Raw genomic sequence first — 22,456 nt, 5'->3', positions numbered from 1 at the left:
TAGTGGGAATGATGTCAGAGGCTGGGAGGTGGAAGTGGCAAAGGGATGAAGACGGTGGAATCTGATAGGAGTGAAAGGTGGAGCCATGGAATAAAGGGAGGGAGGTGGGGTGAGGAAAAAAATGGCTTTGTGTTTGTGTGGTCATGGGCAGGTGGATGTGGTGGGGAGGGAAAGGAGATAGGTTGATGGGGTCCAGCTGGATTGGGGGGGAAAAGAACAAAGGGGAAAAGAGGTAGGGGGGGTCCGAATTCTGTAAGTTTGAGAATACAGTTCGAGTGCCGCCAGGTTGGAGACTGCCCAGATGGAAATCAAGGGCTGAGCACAGAAAGCAAGTTTCTGGATGCAAATGCTGTGTTTATCACGTCAGTTAGATAAAATATTCTGGGGCCATGGCAGAACAATGTGCTTCCCCATCTTTTTTTCATTCAAACAAGTTTTCTGAAGTTCAGAACTATTTAGATAAAGGGAACAAAATAATGTCTGCAGCACAAACTCACTTCATTCCAGATGCTTTTTATGTCAATGTGCCACGGGTCCTATTTGACCAAAATCATGCCGACTGCAGAATACATTAAAATTGACTTTTGTAATGTTAGACACTGCAACAGTTGTGTTAACTCTTACCCTGTCATTCAGTGAATGTTTAACACTAACCCAAAGGCTTGGCATGAGCTTTAGGAGAATAAAAAAGTGGTCTTCTAGCCTCCTAGTAACAATGTGAGCTAAATGCTGTGACAGCTTAGACACATCACAGTAAGGATGTATGGGTCGTGTGTGTGAGAATCTGCAGTGTAATCACATCCTTCAAATAGTCACATACAGCAAACTTGCGAAGACACCTCACCCAAGGATGATAAAGATTAAAGTTTCTGGTAAATCAAACGGGAAGTCAACTTGAAACTTTGTCTTGAAAAGAGCAATTATGGTTTCTGCAGGGAAACAAAAATACATAAAAATGAGTTTTACAATTAATCTTAAACTGAAACACAAAGCAGGCAGTGATTGAATCCAAGTGTCTGGAGTTTACATGCTCCCCACCCCCCCCCCAAAACTTTCCTGCCTTCTTCCCCTCTTGCTCACAGAGATGTGTTTCCACATATTGTGCTGGTTACCATTCCAAAGCAGACCCTTTATCTTCTTTGAGGTGAAGAATAACCGGCTGAGGATTACACATTCACCCTGTTCATTGTGGAGAATTACACTGCTGAAGATTACACATTCACCCTGTTATTTGTGGAGAATAACCGGCTGAGGATCACACATTCACCCTGTTCATTGTGGAGAATTACACTGCTGAAGATTACACATTCACCCTGTTATTTGTGGAGAATAACCGGCTGAGGATCACACATTCACCCTGTTCATTGTGGAGAATTACACTGCTGAAGATTACACATTCACCCTGTTATTTGTGGAGAATAACCGGCTGAGGATCACACATTCACCCTGTTCATTGTGGAGAATTACACTGCTGAAGATTACACATTCACCCTGTTATTTGTGGAGAATAACCTGCTGAGGATCACACATTCACCCTGTTCATTGTGGAGAATTACACTGCTGAAGATTACACATTCACCCTGTTCATTGTGGAGAATAACCGGCTGAGGATCACACATTCACCCTGTTCATTGTGGAGAATAACCGGCTGAGGATCACACATTCACCTTGTTCGTTGTTGAACACTGAAAGCAGTCGGAACATGAATGCACCGCATGTGGCTGCAAAGAATCCCCTCCAATAGTTTCGCACTGCAAAGTGGGAAGACATCACTTCCACACTGAACAGAACACCTGCGAATAAAGGAACACATTGTACGTTTCAACATCAGCAATCATGGCAGGGCTGGTTCCTGACCGTCTAGTGGACAACGGGTTCAGTGTCACTAATCGTTATTGCAAAACATCCTGGTCACTCAGTGAGCACAATCTCTCAACACTCCGGTTTAATTAATTACCCAATTATTGCCCAACACCCACAAGCTTGTTGTGAGTAGATTCCTACAGGTTAGGTTTCTAGCTATCTTGACAAGCGTTATTTGAAAATAACTTGTCAGGAGTAACTTTGTTAATAAAAGTTTCCCCTTTCCTTTCTCATTCATCAGATCATGTGGCCCCGCTGAATGTGGGCAAGTGTTCCCAGCGTGAAGTCAGCTCTTAGATCCTGTATTGGTGCAATGGGGCTTAGTCGCTTCCAAACTGCAGCCCTAGCTCTAGAAGTATGCGCGTGTTGACCAACATCTAACAGCACATTAGCATTACCCAAGGTCTAACAGTTTTAGGCCCATTGTGGTGAACTACATATACCTGTCTGGACACGCCCCCTACCCCCCCCCCCACTGACTGCTCCTGTGGCCCCTCCCACAGACCCCGGTATAAAGGCGATTGGAGACTCAGCCCTGGCCTCAGTCTCCAGGATGTAGTGCGGTGGTCATTTGCTGCTTGTTCTTTCTTCCAGCCAATAAAAGCCTCACGTCTCCGAGAGTTATTGATGGTGCCTCACCCATTCTGACCTGAACTGGCTTTTCATGACCGTGCAGGTGACATTCAGTTAGGTGAACTCGGCAACTGTTTGGGATAAAGTGGTCATTTCCCCAGTTGCTAACAGTTGTGACTGGATTCAAATAGTACAAATCGATTCAAATAGCCTTTGCAACAGCAATGCAAAATAACGCTTGTGTGACTTTACCTCTGCAAAGGTCGATTGCTTTACCTGACTGAAACAAAATACTTCAATAGATTCATAGATTCTTGTTTTTTTTAAGCCTAGCAGGAAATTAGCCTTTCTCTGGACTTGGCGGTCTTTGCTGTTCCTAAATGGAAGCCTTTTAGAAACTGTGGAGTCAAACATCGATAGGTGCCCACTGGGCAGGGCACAAGTGAAGGAACAAGAGATCATTTGATGCGTTTTAACTCTAAAGCCTCACTTGCCTCAGCTGATGGGCTGAACAGTGAAGCCCTCTGCTGGCCACAGGTGGAAGAAAAGAGATTTTGATTTTCCTTCCAGGACCAGCGAAAGGTCTCCTGCTCTTCTGCAATGGCTTCCACTCAGGCCCGAGTTACAACTGCTGCCTTATTTTTTTGTTAGAATGCTTTCCTCCAGCTCTTTTATTATTTAGATTATGCTGGAATCATATAAGTTTTGCCTGAATTCAGGCAAGATTGAACGATGAATTGTTGAACCTTACATACCGGAAGACTCAAACTACTATCTATGAGCTAGGTAGGAGGAAACTATCTTGGGTAGCCACACTTGATCATCAGGTGGTGACTGCCAGTGTGAGGGTTGCCATTTTGGTGAGGTCATGCTAATAGTCACCCAGCGGGCATGACTGATGGCCACTAACACTGACCACTGAAAGCTGACGGGAACTCGCAGCTTCCCAGAGCCAAACAGCTCAGAAATGGACCCTTTCACCCAATGTGTCCACCCTATACATTAAGTATCTCGGGAAGGAGCCAACAACCTCAGGAGAGATGGTTACAAGAAACACATTCAAACGGGAGCCGGTTGGAAGAAAAAATTTCCGCAGGAAAACTCTAAGACTCTGTGGTAACCACAAGACATAAGAGCAGTCTTAGGCCATTCAGCCCGTCGAGTCTGTTCCACCATTCCTTCATGGCTGATCCCAGATCCCACTCAACCCCATACACCTGCCTTCTTGCCATATGCTTTGATGCTCTGACCAATCAGGAAACAATCAGCTTCCGTCTTATGAATTTGGCCTCTACCTCAGTCTGTGGCAGAGCATTCCACAGACTCACTACCCTCTGGCTAAAAAAAATTCCTCCTTACCTCTGTTCTAAAAGGTCACCCCTCACTTTTGAGGCTGTGCCCTCTAGTTCTGGACACCCCCACCAGAGGAAACATCCTCTCCACATCCACCCGAACTAGTCCTTTCAACATTTGGTAGGTTTCAATTAGATCCCCACGCATTGTTCTAAATTCCAGTGACTACAGCCCAAGGCTACAAAATGCTCCTCATACATTAATCCTTTCTTTCTCAGAGTCATCCTTTTAAACTTTCACTGGACTCTCTCCAATGACAACACATCTTCCTTTGCTGGGGCCCAAAATTGTTGACAATACTCCAAGTGCGGCCTGACTAGTGTCTCTCAAAAGCTCAGCATTATCTCCTTGCTTTTATTTTCTATTCCCCTTGAAATAAATGGTAACTTGAGCATATTCAGAAGTTGTTTATCTTTGGTTCCAACAGCTCTTCTGTTAAATTTAATATACACAAGCAGAAAGCAAAGCCCACTAAAAATAGAATTCATCCTTAAGACCTTTCCAATAGAAGTAGGAGATGGCAGTTCCAATTATACAACCAGCTCATTGGGATCCATTATGTTTTCAACAATATTATAGATCGCTAAAAACAAATTGTCCCCAACTAAACTGTCTTTTCCCAGTTTTTACCTCCTTGTATTAAGGAGTGGCCAGGAACATTATCCACGTTTCCTCAACTGTGACCTGCTGTCGCCTCCCATCTCTATAGCAAAACAGGAGCTACTTTGACCCAACCGGTTACTTACCGCTGATGGGCGCGCCAAAGCAACTGGCAACCCCGACAGCTGCTGCCGCCACCAGCATCTCGTACCTCTTGCTTGTATTCTGTAGGAAAGGAATATCAGGCTGAACTGGGTTTGGTTCAGTCGCAATACAAAGTACAGTGGGTTCCAGTCAACTGGGTCAGCAGCTTATTTGAGACAACTCTTCAAGAACAAAAACTCATCGAAAAAGTAGCCAGGATTCCCTTTGTTTACTTGGGACACTATGCTGCTTAACTGCTGGTCAGTTTCTCTCTAGTGTCCGTTGAGCTCACTTGTGTGGCTGTTAAACATTTCTCTGTGCTTAGAGAGAACACTTTTCAAATAGCATCGGTTGTGTGTGTTCGTGTTGAAAAAGGCAGTGATTTTTCCCACTGATAGTTGGCGAGAGATAAGCAGTTAGACAATTCAGAACTGTTTTGCTGACTGCCGCTTCAGGCACTCAGTCTTGCAGATGCCAGAAATGGCCGGGAATTTTTAAAAATGAAGCAATTTGCTACTTCAACGAGTTGGAGCTATGAAGAATTTGAAGGTATCAATAGTCATCCTGAATGTTACAGTGAAGATGATGATTTGGAGGATGAACTTGTCAAAGGCATTGTATGAAGGCAGTTGATTATCTGCACTGATTTTGTTCCTTTAAAATAAAAAAAACTCAGCAGCATGCACTGGGAGAATTCCTCTGTCAATAACTATTAGCAACTAATACACAGTTTTATTGCACCGTAGCAGTATCGACAGTGTTCAAATTCTGCATTTCATTTAAATATGTAATTTATGACTCAACAGTTCACATTTTTATATCTTCATTAAATTTTGGCTAATTGGGGCAGCCGCTTAATTGAGACAAAATGTACTGGTCCCGATGTGTCCCAATTTACTGGAGTCCACTGGATTGTGAGCCTACTGTGTACGTTGCCATCCAGACAGAACTCGGGCAAGTTTAAGAACATTGGGAGTTTCTTTGCTGTCATATGAAAATTTACAATTATTACACAGTTTGCTAATGGCAGGAAATACTTCCAGCAATAACTAAATATACAGTGGGGCTAAATTGGAGAGTTCTAATAATAAACACAGGAGATTCTGCAGATGTTGGAAATCCAGAGCAGTACACACAAAATGCTGGAGAAACTGAGCTGTGTCTGTTTATCCTATTACTGGGTGCTTATGCAAACCACCTACAGCTGTCCCGAGACAGAAAATGGCTGAATGTTGGAGCAAGGAGTCACTGGGTAACTGGAAGGGCCAGGAAGAGTGGTGGAATGGAGCCAGGAGTCCCGCCACAAACACCCCGAGGAGTCAACAGATCTTGTTCGTTTGATCAAGGCTTGCAAGTGCCTTTTCTGATGCCACATCCCACTGTCCGCACTGCTCTGCTCAGCTAGTGGTCCTCACCACATCTCCATCATTCAACGACTGGTGACCTCTACCGACCATGCCTGACGATCACAGGCCTTACTGCACCCTCACCTTCTTCACACTCTCCCAAGGTTCATGCCCACACCTCAGCTCCCACCGGCTGCAGGTTATCCGATCGGGAAAGCCACGCCATCCGAACTACTTTCAGAGCACTAGCTCACACATCTCCTGCTCTCCTGTGAGAGAAGTGGGTACAGGACCAGGTGCAGCAGGAGGTTATTAGACCTTCCATGGAGAAGAGGGATTGGCCACTGAAGACCACATATTACATTCCGTTACAAGCAACAAGGGCTATAGACGAGTGCCTCTAACATTTCCCTCTCAGCCCCACAACATTACCCTTGTGCTCTTCTCCTTTCAGAAACCTAATGAGTTCCGTCTGGCAAGACAGTAGGTGAAGGTCAAGCAGGAAGAGATGAAGTAAACACTCTATAGGACGTTGGTGAGGCCGAATTTAGAGTATAGTGTGCGATTTTGGTCACCACCTACAGGAAAAATGTAAATAAGGTTGAAAGAGTACAGAGAAAAGTTGAAAGGGTGTTGCCAGCTCTGGTTTAATGATTCATAAATTTAACTTCAATGTTTTAATTTTGAGCAAGTCTGGTGACCTTTCATTCAATATTTTCATATGATTTAATTTCTTTTCTCTTTTTTTTAGGTAATTTTTTTTCTTTTTGTTCCTCTTTGTCCACAAAGGTTCAGAACTGACCAGAAGGATGTTTTCTTTTTTCTTTTCTAATTTTATCCTCAAATGGACTGCCCAGTCTCTCTTTTTTGTTTTGGGTTAGTTCAGCGGTTTTTCTTTCTCTTTTATTATAAAAATTTCCAGTCTTTTCTTTTCTATGATTTGCCAAGAGGAGTTGTGCTTTCTTGTTTATATTATATTCTATTATATTATATTATATTCTTAATATTATATTTATATGACTGACAGTATATATCCCTTTTGTTGTTCGTACATTTTTTGCATTATTTGTTTGTTATAACTTCTCTGATTTGTATCTTTTTTTGTTTAAAAATCAATAAAAAAAGATTGAAAATGAAAAATGAATAAATTTAACTTCAATGTTCCTCGTTACCTCATAATCCCTGGTGACTGTCGTTCGGATCCTTCCCAAGTAAGTAGCAATCATGCTGCATATGTGTACAAAGGGCCCCTGAGGATCAGAGGAAAATTGTCACGTTTCATGTAGAAGTACTGAGTGCTGGAAACACTCAGCAGATCAAAGGCATGAAATGTTAAAACTGTTTCTCTTTCCGTACTCGTTGCCTGACCTGACAAGCGCTTCCTGGATTTTCAGCATCTATCTCAGATTTTTGCATCCGCGGTGTATTTTTGTTTAAATTTCAGTGTTACATTTGGGGTTCATTCCCACACTTAGGTTCCAAACCTGAATCTATACCTGTCATTTTACAATTTTTTTTCTCTTCCTTTTTGTTTTTCTTATCCTTCCAAAAGGTTTTCCTCCTCTTGGATCTTTGTCCCCTTAGCCTACCTTTTCTCAGTTATTTCAGATCTCACTCAATGTCCTTCAGTTCAACATTTCCTTCTCCTCCTCTTCCTCTGCCTTCCCTTTCCAGCCTCCCCAGTGCCCAAGCTCCTGCCCTTTTGCCCGGAGAACATGTATCAGGTTTAAACTTACCACTTTCCCTAAAAAGATTGTACTCCCTGCTGCCAGGGAGCATATCAGACCAACTACTTTTGCTGTAAAGGTTTTCATGGTCAGGTACTCCTCCAGAAGGACTCCGGTCAGGATTGTCTTCAGCTCCGGAATCCCCGAACCTGAATGAGAGATTGATATTCATCTGCGAGCGTCTCAAAGACATCACCCGGAGAAGCAACAGCATAGAAAGTCCGGGCTCAAGTAAACTAAGCAACTATCAAAAAGAGTTACAAGCACCGAAACTTCAGGGAAAGGGCACCCTTGGTGTTTACCATTTGTCCTGTATGAATTTCTCCCTGTTTTATTCCATCCGAATCACTTCAGATCTCAATATTGAAACTGTCTTGAGCAAAGTTATAACATAGTTTGTTATGGGGGTTCATTAACGTTGCAGGTGTCAGTGTGGCCGATCGAACTGCCTTCATCCAACATGTTTCTCTTCCTCATCACTCCAGTTGGAATCGGAGTGCCTTAACCAGTAGGTTCTCGTCTTCCTATAGTTTATGGCGGGGGAAGTTTCTCGTGTTCTCCTCGTAGGTATCTTGTGTCAGAAGCTTACAAGGGAAAGGCTGTATCTGTATCTGCGATTACACTTAGAAAGTAATTCATTGAGTGTTCAGTTTCAAAACACTTTGAGGCTCTATGTAAAGTTCTTTTGTTATCAACACACACAAAATGCCGGGGGAGCTCTGCATCAATGGAGAGGAGTAAAGAGGTGACGTTTGGGGCTGAGATCCTTCATCTGTTTTGGTTAAAATAGTACATTCAATTTCACTTGTTTATTTTGTTTATTAACTGTGGTATTTAACTCAGAGTACTGCATAAGGCCTATTGGGGGCAGTCTAGCCACATTTTACAGTACTTCAGATCTGAACTGACAGATGGATGTCAAAGGTTACAGCAAATAAACAACGCATGGGACAAAAGTTCATATATCAAAAAATCGTCTCACTCTAGCAATATAAATATTGATACATGTAGGCAAATATGTTTTCAAATATTCTACTCAGTGCTAAATTCTAGATGCTGAGGAGCAGTTGACACCCTGTCTCTCTGGCAAAGGCCATGGTTATGATTCATTCTGCCTTCACGTAAAACACAATTTATTTACCATCAGAAATGATGGGACAATATTAAGGTGTAGCCTAACTGTTGTTTTTTAACCTTTCCTGAGTTTAGTCAAATAATTATTTGGACAAAAACACCTGATGATGGTAAGTCAGTCAGGCAGCTCCTGGCCACCACAATGGTCCATGATTCTCTCTTGTCTCCCTTGTGTGCATCATAGCTCAATGAAGAACTGCGTTTGCAGAGAAGGCTCTTGTATTTGTAGCTCTTTCCTGGACTATTCCTTGTCACTGCAAGTTAAAACCGTTTGTTTTTCCAATGCGCGCCCCTTTCTCCCAATATCTTTGCCCACCTGACTTCCCCACCGCCCCCCAGCTAACAGCCCACCTGACAGCCTCTGCTCGACTGAGGACTTGTTTCTTGGAGCACGAGTAGCACGGTAGCGGACAATCGGTTGTGCAAGTCAGGAAATCTTTTCCACTCAGTCCGTAACCTTTGTCCTGGTGTCCACTCCAGAAAATCAGTTACAAGAACACCTGCTTCCTGCGACTCTCCCTCCGCTGAGAACGTTAGATTACGCAGTCAGGCACCATATAGTATTCTATTCACAAATCCGACCGTTAACATGACCTTTGTATATTGCCCTACTGAAGGGCAGGAGGTATCAAGCAAGGACTTTCAACCTTTCTCTGTAACTTATATGCTGAAACCTAGAGAACATTCTAGTAAATCTTCTCTGTACTCTCTCTATTTTGTTGATATCCTTCCTCTAATTCGGTGACCAGAACTGTACATAATACTAAAAATTCAGCTTTACCAATGCCTTGGACAATTTTAACATTACATCCAAACTCCTATACTCAGTGCCCGACTGGGTGGTGGGCAGATCCACGGAATGCTGCAAAATTGGAAGGAAGACGGCACGGTAGCAGATTGGGTACAAGGTTGAAGTCGGTGTTGAGTTCTGTCACCTGAACAAGTAGTCAAGATAAGAAGATGGAGTCAGAGGTAAGGGAGCTGGCGATTGGTGACTGTTGAGATTTGGGGCTGACTTGTCGGGTGCTCATATAGAGAAAGCTAACCTTGCTATCCATGGCCCCAGATTGAAGGCGCGATCTGACAACATGGGGACGGTTGTGGAGTTACGAAAAGTGATGGAGAGGTAGAGCTGACTGTCATCACACACAGTTAGTACTGTACAATATTCCACTGACATAACACCGGTCATTACAAATCAGACCGCTGTTACGGGACGAGAATCAGTCTTGGGATCTTATCAGATCATCAGAACTCCTCCCCCTCACTTTCTAATTCTGGCTCCCACCCCCATTTTCCCCAGTCTCGATGAATGTCCCCGGCCCAAAACTCTGTCTACTCCCCTCCATTGATGCTGCCTGACCTGCTGAGTTACTCCAGCATTTTGTGTGTGTTACATCAGGAGAATGTTGGCCACAAGAGGGAGTCAGGTACAAAGAAACGTGGGAATGTGACAATTACCCCCAAGCCTTTTCGGGCAATCGGTGAGATGGGGTCCTCTGTAACCAAACTCCACATCCCCAGGCCAATCTGGTTAACAGAGATCTCAGGAGTCAAATAAACCACCAACTATCTACAGAAACAAGTTCCAAACTCCTATCAGCCTCTGGATGTAGAAACATTTCCTCTGCTTCTAACCTCAGAATCCTCGGACATGTCCCTAGTCCTCGAGCCCAGACCCTCAGAACAGTATCTCTGCGTTCATCCACAGGAACCAAGAGTGAGAGTGGACTACTAGACAGAGATATGAATGACCCTGTGGGGTTTTAACAAGGTGGAGGTGGAGATGCTGTTTTTTTCTCTCCTGAGAAAGTAAACAACGAGCGGTCTCTGTTTAAAAATAAGTGGACAACAAATTAAGAGAGATATGAGTTTATTTTCTATAACACCACCATGAACCTTTGGAATTTTCTTCCACAAAGGTTGCTGGAAGCAGAATCTCTGAACGCTTTTCAGGTGGAGGCTGTTGTTGATAAACAGGAGGCTAAGAGGTTACTGTGAGTTAATGAGAATGCGGAGTGAGGGTGCAGCCAGTTTGTCTATGGTCCTATTAAATGGCACAGCAGGTTTGGAAGGCAGAATGGCCTGCTCCTAATTCATATGTTCATATGTACTAATTAACCTAAAATCATGAAAATTTCAGTCAAACCACCCATTAACCTAAATCCCAAAAAACACAATATTGATTGTGGAATCTCTCCTCATAATTTAATGCTTGGAATTCAAAAACTTAGAGCAATTTAAAATACCCGGAATGATCTTTTCAACTCAGCAATAGATGGTTCTGAGCCTGGCTGTGAAAGGAGGGGGGTTGGGCATGGGGCTAGCAACCTCACCCTGAAAAAAACCCAGAGCTACAGAAACACCAACAGAAGCTCCAAAGATCTCATCCCTGGTAGGGAAAGGACACCGAGAAAATGGGCTATACCTGGGGACAACCTGAAGGACTGACCCAGGGCAGAGGACTTTGGGGAGCTGCTGATCTTTCTTGGGGCTTGTATAGCTGTAATGTGACTTCCTATATAACTCGTTTTAAGAACAGTTTCGTCCCCTCTACCATCAGGTTTCTGAATGGTCCATGAATCCATGAACATTACGTCACTATTCTGCTTTAGCACTCATTATTTATTTATTTGTAACTTATAGTGAGCATTTATGTATTGCAAATTACCGTGCCACAAAACAACACATTTCATGACTCCTGTGAGTGATAATAAACCTGATTCTGATACTTGCGTCATAGTCATAGAGGACCCCTTTACGCAATACTTTGATTTATAAAGGACAATGTGTCAAAAGCTTTCTTTACGAACCCAGCTATTCGTGATGCCATTTTCAATGAGTTATTGACCTACAATCTTTGTACTACAGTACTCCTCAGTGCCCTATCATTCACTGTGTAAGACCTACCCTGGTGGGTCCTCTCAACGTGCAACATCTTCCACTTGTCTGCATTAAATTCCATCTGCAGTTTGTCAGTCTATTTTCCCAGTTTGTCCAGATCCCCCTGCAAGCTATACTAGTCTTCCTCTGTCGCCCAGATCTAATTGCATTAGCCGTTTTGATGATGTTCTGAAAATGGATGTCTGCTGCTACCAGCTTTCCACCATTTAAAGATTCTCAGTACTATCCTTATAGATGCCTTCACATTTGCCGACATAATTTTCTATTTACCACAATAGTGTAGGAGTCATAGTGTTGACAGCACAGAAATTGGCCCTTTGGTGCACACTGTCCTTTGTGCCAATCTATTTCTACGGGTCCTTCTACATCTTGCTTATTTAAAACTTCCATTCACTTCACCTGTTAGTATTTTATTGGGATTAGATGTTTCTTTCCACAGTTTTGTCTCCATGTGGTTTTCCAACCTAACATCTAAACTATTTACGGATATGGCGAATAGCCACAGTCCCCAGGGTAGATATTTCAGGGCACCGGCGCTCATCTCTGTCTCCTGGTTTCCAACCAGTTCCTGAGCCACCAATTCCAGGAGCTTCAATGGTAGCTATTTATCCTTTAATGAGGGACAAAAACAAATGCCTTCTGGATGTCCATCAAAATAAATATTCCATTGAGTAATGGTTTAGTCATCTTTCTGAAGGGTTCAATCAACTTCGTCAAGCGTGAGCTTCCATTTACAAATCCTTGGTGTTGCTGCTCAAGCTAAAATGTTCACCACATTCAGCTTCTGTGCCCTGGATCAAACTGCAGTCATTTTCCATTTAGGCTGTTTGCTCTATAATATCCTTCTCCCTCACACACGTATCTTAAACAGAGGAGAGTCAGCACCAATGTTTCTAGTGGATGGAACAAATCCTGAGTCAAACGAACATGGAGGGGTAAAGTTCACTTTCCATGCTGCCAGTACTGTCGTCAAAGATTGCTTAGAGATTCAGCAGCAGAAATACTCAGCCCACTGACGCACTCTCACTCTCCATCAAGGACATGGCTGCCCACACTGAGCATGGTAACATTGATACTACCTCCGTCGAGAGCCTGGCTAATTACATCCTCGTTACCGGATTACCACACCAACTCTTACTTCCAGTTGAATCCCTGAAATCTTCTGGAATTTACGGATAGGATTTCAAAAGGGACCTGCGTATCTAATGATGCTTTTCAGCTCATCTTGACGTGGGAACTTTTTTTCTCCTGCAGAAGACAGCTGTGTTTTGTGGCGTGTTCACAGTACCAGTGGGAGGCAAATTGTGCGAATACTTGTGCAGTTATAAATAAATCGGTGTTGTGGCGGACTTACCTCCTGACTGTGGCGACAAGCACTGAGAGAAACCGGTGGAGAACGTTGTCATGGCAACAGGGTACACAATCCAAGACACGTACTGCAAAAGATTGTTGCCATCTAGCTGCTCGTAGAGCCACCGGTGGGCTGCAGAAACACAAGAAGCTGGATGAACCCCAGACCCTTAACGCAGGAATAAAGCGCATCCTGCCTGCGTGTCAAACTCACGGTTCCACAGCAGTTAGCACGATCGCTTTACAGCCGCCCTATTCCCGCTGCTGTCTGGAAGGGGATTGTACGATCTCCCTGTGCCGACATGAGATTCCTCTGAGTGCCCCTGTTTCCTCCCACACTCTAAAGACGCACGAGTGAGGGTGAGTGAGTCGAGGGCATTCTACGCTAGTGCCAGAAGCCTGGTGAAATTTGCATAAACCTCACCGATTTGATTCAATGCAAGCAACAACCTTCACTGTACATTTCGATGCATGTATGACAAATAAAGCTAATCTTTCAAGTTCACTAAGAAGGTTTGATCCAGTTTATTTTGCTAATTATGCTGTGTGTTGAACACGGTAATGTCCTACTCCTAAAGTTAATCATTGGGAGAAATTATAACCCGCCCGGATCTCCTGGTGCCATTTCCCCAGTAATCTCACTGCTCAAATGGACGTGTTAAGTCCATTTGCTGATGCCACCCAGGTAGAAAGCGTCTATTTCTGCTGCACTTTGTAACTGGAAGAAATGTTGGCAAACTATTAATATTCAGAGGTTCAAAGGCAGGGCAAGGGCAGATAGTGATGTTGGAAAATGAAACATAAGCCTTGTTTATTTACTAAATATGCACTCATTGTGACCAGTGGAAGTACATTAGCTCATTTTATCCCTCATTGAAAACAAATCACACAAGTTGTTGAATATAAATGGAGTCTTCAATTTCAAGACCTATTGGGCTCAATAATCTCCTGATTCATAAGAAGTAAATTATTTAAGCTATCCCCACCACCCAACAGAAAATTCTCTGACCCAATCTACTCAATGTTGGGCTCTCCTAACTCTTTCTCCAGAAGAACCTTCCTCTCCCAGTCCCTCGCCCTAATACGATTGCCCTTTCCCACCCTGAAAGGACCCCTGGGGCCGGGTCAGAACCAGGAAAGGTGAGTAGACACCTGGACACAGCTCTAGGAAGTGACCTAACACCGTACTCACAGGTTGGCTTTGACAAGAGAAGAGGTTACCAGGAGGATGGAAAAAGGCTCATTCAGGTTGTAAGAATACAAAGGTATTTAGTCACGATAACATTGAGAGAGCAGAACGCACTGCGAAAGATCGATGTGGAAAAAATGTCTTTCAGTTCTCAGGGGACTGGTAACAGTGCTAGTGAAAGAGGCAGCTGTTCTGCTAGCACAGGCTTCCCCTGAATCAGTTTGGCTCCAGTCTATTGAAGAACTAGAATTGCACATATTAAATAGCTGGGGGACAATGGAGGTGAGAAGGTTATAGTGAGATAAAATTTAGAAAGTTGAAGAAAAAAGACAAGTTGGTTGATAGTAGAATGCAGAAGAGTGGTTATTATTAACCAGAAGATGTCAACAAGGGACAAAGAATAGAGAATAGAAATATATCTTCTCCCAGAGAGAGTTGAAAATATAAAGCAATCTTGTAGACTCCATACCTGAATGCACATCATACTCGTAACAAGATAGGGGAGTTAATGGCACAAATAAAAATAAATGAACAGAATCTAAAAGCCCTTCTGGAAAGTAACCAAATTGTGAATTAATTTTTCTAGGAAATGGGCTAATTAGGATCCTCATCCCAATAACAAATATATACATCATAGCTTGGAAAATCAAGAAGTAATATCAGTTTGGATGGATCAAAGATCATAAGACATAGGAGCAGAAGTAGGCCATTTGGCCCATTGAGTCTGCTACATCATTCAATCATGGGCTGATCCAGTTCTTCCAGTCAGCCCAACTCCCCTGCCTTCTCCCCATATCCTTTGATGTCCTGGCCAATCAAGAACCTATCTATCTCTGCCTTCAATACACCCAATGACTTTGCCCCCAACAGGTGCTCGTAGCAACAAATTCCACAGATTTACCACCCTCTGACTAAAGTAATTTCTCCGCATCTCTGTTCTAAATGGACGTCCTTCAATCCTGAAGTCGTACCCTCTTGTCCTAGACCCCATTACCATGGGAAATAACCTTTTTTTGACTTTGTAAGACTGTTCAAATCTTTTATCATTTGGAATGTTTCTATGACATGCCCCCTCATTCTCCTGAACTCCAGGGAATACGTTCCTCATGCGAGTATCCTTTCATTCCTGGAATCATTCTCATGAATTTTCTCTGAACCCTCTCCAATGTCAGTCTATCCTTTCTAAAATGAGGAGCCCAAAACTGCACACAATACTCCAAGTGTGGTTTCACAAGTGCCTTATAGAGCCTCAACATCACATCCCTGCTCTTATATTCTATAACTCACAAAATGAATGCCAACATTGCCTTCTTCATGACTGACTCAACCTGGAGGTTGACCTTTAGGATATCCTGCACAAGGACTCTCAAGTCCCTTTGCATCTTTGCCTTTTAAATTCTCTCCCCATCTAAGTAATAGTCTGCCCGTTTATTTCTTCCACCAAAGTGTGTGACCATACACTTTCCAACATTGTATTTCACTTGGCACTTCTTTGCCTATTCCCCCAAACCTGAGAAATTACCTAGGGTTACTCCATAGCCCTCTATTTTTCTGAGCTCCACTTGTCCAGGAGCACAAATTTAGCCTCAAATCCATTAATCCCATAGTCTAAATCATTGACATACATCATAAAAAGCAGCAGTCCCAACACCGACCCCTGTGGAACTCCACTGGTATCCGACAGCTAGCCAGATAGGATCCCTCTATTGCCACTCTCTGTATTCTGCCAACCAGCCAATGCTCCACCCATGCTAATATCTCCCTGTAATTCCATGGGCTCTTATCTTGCTAAGCAGCTTCATGTGTGGCACGCTCTGAAGATCCAAGTACACCATCACTACTCCATCTCCTTTGTCTACCCTGCTTATAATTTCCTCAAAAAATTGCAGTGAGTTTGTCAGGCAGGATTTTCCTTTCAGGAAACCATGCTGGCTTTGACCTATCTTGTCATGTGACTCCAAGTACTCCACAATCTCATCCCTAACAATCGATTCCAACGATTTCCCAACCACTGATGTCAAGCTAACAGGTCTATAGTTTCCTTTCTGCTGCCTCCCACCCTTCTTAAATAGTGGAGTAACATTTGTGCTCAGTTCTGCTCACCTCACTACAGGAAGGATGTGGAAACCATAGAAAGGGTGCAGAGGAGATTTACAAGGATGTTGCCTGGATTGGGGAGCATGCCTTATGAGAATAGGTTGAGTGAACTCGGCATTTTTTCCTTGGAGCGACGGAGGATGAGAGGTGACCTGATAGAGGTGTATAAGATGATGAGAGGCATTGATCGTGTGGATAGTCAGAGGCTTTTTCCCAGGGCTGAAATGGCTAGCACAAGGGAGCACAGTTTTAAGGTGCTTAGAAGTAGGTACAGAGGAGATGTCAGGGATAACTTTTTTTTTTACGCAGAGAGTGGTGAGTGCGTGGAATGGGCTGCCGGCAAAGGTGGTGGAGGCGGATATGATAGGGACTTTTAAGAGACTCCTGAACAGGTGGTGCTCAGAAAAATAGAAGGCTATGAGGTAACCCTAGGTAATTTCTCAGTTAAGAACATGTTCGGCACAGCTTTGTGAGCCGAAGGGCCTGTATTGTGCTGTAGGTTTTCTATGTTTCTATATGCAATTTTCCAGTCACCTGGTACAATGCCAGAAGCCATCAGTTCTTGAAAGATCATTGTTAATACCTCTGCAATCTTTCCAGCTACCTCCTTCAGAACTTGAGGGTGCCTTCCATCAGGTCCAGGAGATTTATCCACCTTCAGACCATTGAGCTTCCTGAGCACCTTCTCAGTCGTAATTTTCACTGCACATACTTCACTTCCCTGACACTCTTGAATGTCCGGTATACTGCAAATGTCTTCCACTGTGAAGACTGATGCAAAATACGCATTCAGTCCCTCTGCCATCTCTGCATCTCTCATTACAATATCTCCAGCATCATTCTCTATTGGTGCTATATCTACCCTTGACTCTCTTTTATATACTTAACCCCATTATATACTTGGTGCGCCGGTTAGAAAGAAACAACAAGGAACGGGTTTAACACATCATTGATTTAATCTACTGGACCCCAAAGAGACGTCATAACACAGGACGTGGCATAAATCTGGAAACTGTAGGCCCATGTAGGAAGGGTGATCAATAATTATCGTTGGTGTTTAATCTATAGTCTAGGCAGTACTAGTGGGAAGAACACACTAATTTTATGAATCAAGGCATTGAAGATTCAATGAGGGAATAGGCTATTTTAGATCTGGAAATGCACAATGTTAAAGAATTCATTAATAACATGGTTGTTAATAGGACTTTAGTGAAGTGATCATAATATTGTATAATAGTACTTTAAAATAAAGTCTACATGTGATTTAGATCATAGTACAAAGTTCAAAGTAAATTTTATTATTGAAGTATATTTATGTCACCACATACAATCCTTAGATATATACTTTATTGATCCCAAAGGAAATTATAGTGTCACATAGCATTACAAGTGCACAGATATACAAATATTAGAAAAGTAAAAAATAATAAAAAAAATAAGTTACTTCAAACAGTCTAACAGGAGGGGCCATCACTTCCCTGGCTATGGGTTGACTCATTATAGAGCCTAATTGCTGAGGGTAAGAATTACCTCATATAGTGCTCTTTGGAGCAGAACAGTTGTCTTAGTCTATTACTAAAAGTGTTCCTCTGTTCAACCAAGGTGGTGTGCAGAGGGTGAGAAACATTGTCCAGAATTGCCAGGATCCTCTGTTCTACCACAGCCTCCAGTGTGCCCAGTTTGACTCCTATAACAGAGCCAGCCTTTCTAATCAGTTGGGGTCACCCGTGTTGGTGCCCTTGCCCCAGCACACCAGCGCATAGAAGATTGTACTGGTGACAACAGACTGGTAAAACATCTGAAGGAGAGGCCTGCAAACTCCGAAGGTCCTCATTCTCCTCAGGAAGTAGAGGCATTCTCCTGTGGGCATACTCAACAAATCTATAGAATAATAACTATAACATAATCAATGAAAGACCGCCAACTACGGTATTCAACCAAAGTGCAGAAGATAACAAACTGTGCAAGTGCAAAGAGAAGAAACAATAATATAAATAAACAATAAATATTTAGAACATGAGCTGAAGAGTCCTTGAAAGTGAGTCCATTGGTTGAGGGAACATTTCAAGGTGGGGCAAGTGAATTTGAGTGAACCTTTGGTTCAAGAGCCTGATGGTTGAGGGGTAATAACTGTTCCTGAACTTGGTGGTGTGAGTACTGCAGCTCTTGTACCTTCTTCCTAATGGCAGCAGCAAGAAGAGAGCATGTCCTGCGTGGTGTGGGTCCAATGACAAGATGCTGCTTTCCTGTGATAGCATTTCATGTAGGTGGGGAAGGCTTTACCCATGATGGACGGGTCATATCCACTACTTTTCATAGGAATTTCCATTCAACAGCATTGGTATTTCCATATAAGGCTGGGATGCAGCCAGTCAATTTACTCTCCCTGACAAATCTATAGAAGTTTGTCAAAGTTTTAGAAATCATGCCAAATTTCCACAAACTCCTAAGGAAGTAGAGGCACTGCCGTGCTTTCTTCATAATTGCACTTATATGCTTGGCCCAGGACAGATCCTCTGAAATTATAACACCAAGATATTTAAAGTTGCTAACCTTCTCCGTCTCTGATCCTCCGACGAGGACTGGCTTATGAACCTCTAGTTTTCTTCTAATGATGTCAATAATCAGCTCCTTGGTCTTGCTGACATTGAGTGAGAGGCTGTTGTTGTGGCACCACTCAGCCAGACTTTCAATCTCCATCCTATATGCTGATTCATCACCAGCCTACAAGAGTGTTGTCATCAGCAAACTTGAATATGGCATTGGAGCTGTGCTTAGCTGCACAGCCATAAGTGTAAAGTGAGTAGAGCGGGGGACTAAGCACACAACAGTGTGGTGCACCTGTGCTGATGGAGTTCATGGAGAAGATGGTGTTGCTGTCCAGATGTTCCGGGGTTCAGTGACGAGCCAATGATACAGCATCTGTTGCTCCGGTAGACAAATTGGAGAACAGAATCAGTCTTAAATCTAACCAAAGCAAGATTGGTAAACTACATGTATCAGTAATCAAGTCAATTCAACTTTTATTGTCATTTCGACCATAACTGCTGGTACAGTACATAGTAAAAATGAGACAACGTTTTTCAGGACCATGGTTTACACAACACAGTACAAAAAACTAGACTGAACTATGTAATAAAAAAAAACAGAGAATGAATCCTTGCAAGACATCAGGCCCTGATGGTGTACCTAGTAGGACACTGAAACCTGTTCCAACTAACTGGCAGGAGTGTTCAATGAGACCTTCAATCTCTCACTGCTACAGTCCGAGGTTCCCACGTACTTCAAAAGGGTGACAATCATACCAGTGCCCAAGAAGATCAGAGTCAGCTGCCCCAATGACTATCACCCATTTGCACTCTTATCTACTGTGATGGTGCTTTAAGAAGTTTATCATGGCCAGAATCAACTCCTGCCTAAGCAGGGACCTAAACCTGCTGCAATTTGCCTATTGCCACAATAGATCTACCATGGATGCAATCTCACTGGCTCTCCACTAGGCCTTGGATCACCTGGAGAATAGCAATACCTATGTGAGGCTACTGTTTATAGATTACAGCCCAGCGTTCAACACAATCACACCCTCAGTTCTAATCAAAAAGCTCCAAAATCTGGGCCTCCGTACCTCCCTCTGCAACTGGATCCTTGACTTCCTCATCGGGACATCAGTACGGATGGGAAATGACATCTTCTCACTGACAGTCAACCCTAGCACACCTCAAGGCTGCATGCAAAGCCTACCACTCTACTCTCTCTACACCCACAACTGTGTAGCTAGGCACAGCTCAAACTTCATTTATAAATTTGTAGACGAAACAACTATTGTTGGCAAAATTTCAGATGGCAATGAGGCATACTGGAGTGAGATAAATCAGCTGGTTGAGTGGTGTCACAGCAATAACCCTGCACTTGGCATCAGGAAGACCAAGGAATTGACTGTGGACTTCAGGAAGAAGAAGTCAAGCAAACACACACCAGTCCTCATCAAGTAATCACCATTGGAAATGATGAGCAATTCCAAGTTCCAGGCTATCAACATCTCTGGAGAACTATCCTGGGCTTAACATATTGATGCAATTACAAAGAAGACACGACAGCGGCTATATTTCACTAGTTTGAAGAAATTTGGAATGCCAGCAAACACTCTGGAAAATTTCTACATATGTACCATGGAGAGCATTCTGACTGGTTGCATCACTGTCTGGTATGGAGGTACCACTGTACAGGATCAGGAAAAACTGCAGATCTTTGTAAACTCTGTCAGCTCCATCATGGACACCAGCTCCCCAGGATCCAGGACACCTTCAAAAGGTGATGCCTCAAAAATGTGGAATACATCATTAAGTATACCCATCACCCAGGACATGCCCTCTTCTCATTGCTACCATCGTGGAGAAGGAACAGGAGCCTGGAAACAAACACTCAACATTTTGGAAACAGCTGCTCCCTCTCCGCCATCAGATTTCTGAATGGACAATGAACCCAAAAACACTACTTCAATAATATTGTTTTTCTTTTTTTTGCTCTTTTGCACCACTTAGTTACATTTTTATATATAAAGTACTTCTTATAATTTATAAGATATTAATATTTATTGCATTTTACACTGCCACAAATTTCATGAGATGTAGCAGTGATATAAAACCTGATTTGGACTCTGTTCTGTGAAAGGAAAATCACATTTGACAAATCCTTTAGTTTGTTGAGGATTTAACCTGCAAAGAGGGACAAGAACGAGGGCCCAAATGGTCTTCTCCCATTTCTGCTCTAAGTGTGAATGGATCTTGCATTTGACTCTGAAGAAACAGGGAGTCAGTTATGATAAACTGATGCTCGAAGCACTTTGCCAAGGATTCCACTAGAGTTGGCTTTGCCTTCCCCAAACTCACCTTTTCCAGTCCTGGAAGGTTCAGCTGAATTTTGATCTGCAGTTACCTCAATAGCATTGGTGTGATTGCTGCAAACATCAAGCTGTGGATATTTGTGTTGATAAAACACCAGGTAGTTATCGGCAATAAAAGGCAAACAAATCATAAACGAAAGAAATCCTGCAGACACTGGAAATCCAAAGCACCACGCAGAAAATGCCGGAGGAACTCAGCAGACCAGGCAGCAACGATTAGAAATGAATAAACAGTCGACGTTTCAGGCTGAGATCCATTTTCAGGACTGGGGAAGAGGGAGGGAGGGAGGCACCAGAATAAAAAGGTTGGGGAGGGGAAGACGGATAGCTGGAATATGATAAGTGAAGCCAGGTGGGTGGGAAAGGTAAAGGGCTAGAGATGAAGGAATTTGATAGGAGAGGAGAGTGGACTAAAGGAAAAAGGGAAGGAGGAGGTGATAGGCAGATAGAGAAGAGGTAAGAGTAGGGAATAGAAGGGGCGGGGCAGAATTTTTTTACCAGAAGGAGAAATCGATATTCATGCCATCAGGTTGGAGACTACCCAGATAGAATATAAGGTGTTGCTCCTTCACCCTGAGGGTGCCATCATCTTGGCACAAGAGGAAGCCATGGAACAGGAGTGAGAATGGGAGTTAAAATGTTGGGACACCGGGAACTTCCGCTTTTGGCGGATGGAGCGGAGGTGGTCCCCCAATTTACAATGGGTCTCATCAATGTGGAGGAGGACCCAGAAGATTCACAGGTTTAAGTGTTGCCTTACCTGGAAGGACTGTTCAGGGCCCTGAATGGTGGTGAATCCTCAGGAGTAGCATTTTAGCCTCTTGCCAAAGTGCCAGGAGAGAGATTAGCAGGAGGAACGAATGGACAAGGGAATAGCAGAGGGAGTGATTTCTGCGGAAAGTGGAGAATTGGGGATTGGGAGTGGTTAACATGATCCCACCAGCTTACACAGAAACTAACCACAGGATCTGTGATTATTTACAGTGTGAACTGTAAGTAAAACTTTCTCATTTGAAGGTTCATATAAGGTTTTCTAAGGAGATTGATATATTTAAAGAATTTACAATTATGGAAGTGCTATAAAAGTTTAATGTTCTCTCTGAGCTGGACCCTTAAAATAAGAACCATGTTTGAAAATTGATTGTGCACAGGACACAAAGTTTAAATTCTGGGAGTTTATCCAAAAGTATACTAACATCTGGAAAATGTAATGCTAATAAAGAACGTGATGCTTGTGATGTGTAATTACTACTGTAATGCAGGGGTTGTAGCC

General features: G+C 43.0%; 1 protein-coding gene across 7 annotated transcripts in view; it reads right to left on the bottom strand.

Moving 5' to 3' along the window:
* clcnk (chloride channel K) overlaps nt 1-22,456 on the bottom strand; it is a 63,027-nt gene that overhangs the window by 28,696 nt on the left and 11,875 nt on the right. For 6 of the 7 annotated variants that reach the window (XR_009508196.1, XR_009508195.1, XM_059951938.1 and 3 more), the window contains exons 3-8: nt 12,999-13,127; nt 7,616-7,755; nt 7,052-7,129; nt 4,536-4,614; nt 1,668-1,793; nt 845-929 (exon numbers count right to left, since the gene is read on the bottom strand). Coding sequence is in view for 5 of the 7 variants with exons in the window: in XM_059951938.1 (XP_059807921.1) it covers nt 845-929; nt 1,668-1,793; nt 4,536-4,614; nt 7,052-7,129; nt 7,616-7,755; nt 12,999-13,127 (637 nt within the window). In the remaining 2 variants the exon portion in view is untranslated. The remainder of the gene's footprint in view (nt 1-844; nt 930-1,667; nt 1,794-4,535; nt 4,615-7,051; nt 7,130-7,615; nt 7,756-12,998; nt 13,128-22,456) is intronic. The other variant, XM_059951937.1, reaches the window with a different exon arrangement.

Source organism: Hypanus sabinus, chromosome 27 (assembly GCF_030144855.1).
Source record: "Hypanus sabinus isolate sHypSab1 chromosome 27, sHypSab1.hap1, whole genome shotgun sequence".
Classification (NCBI taxonomy): Eukaryota; Metazoa; Chordata; class Chondrichthyes; order Myliobatiformes; family Dasyatidae; genus Hypanus; species Hypanus sabinus.
The sequence above is the reverse complement of the archived record's forward strand: the minus strand, read 5'-3'. Positions and strand labels throughout refer to the sequence as shown.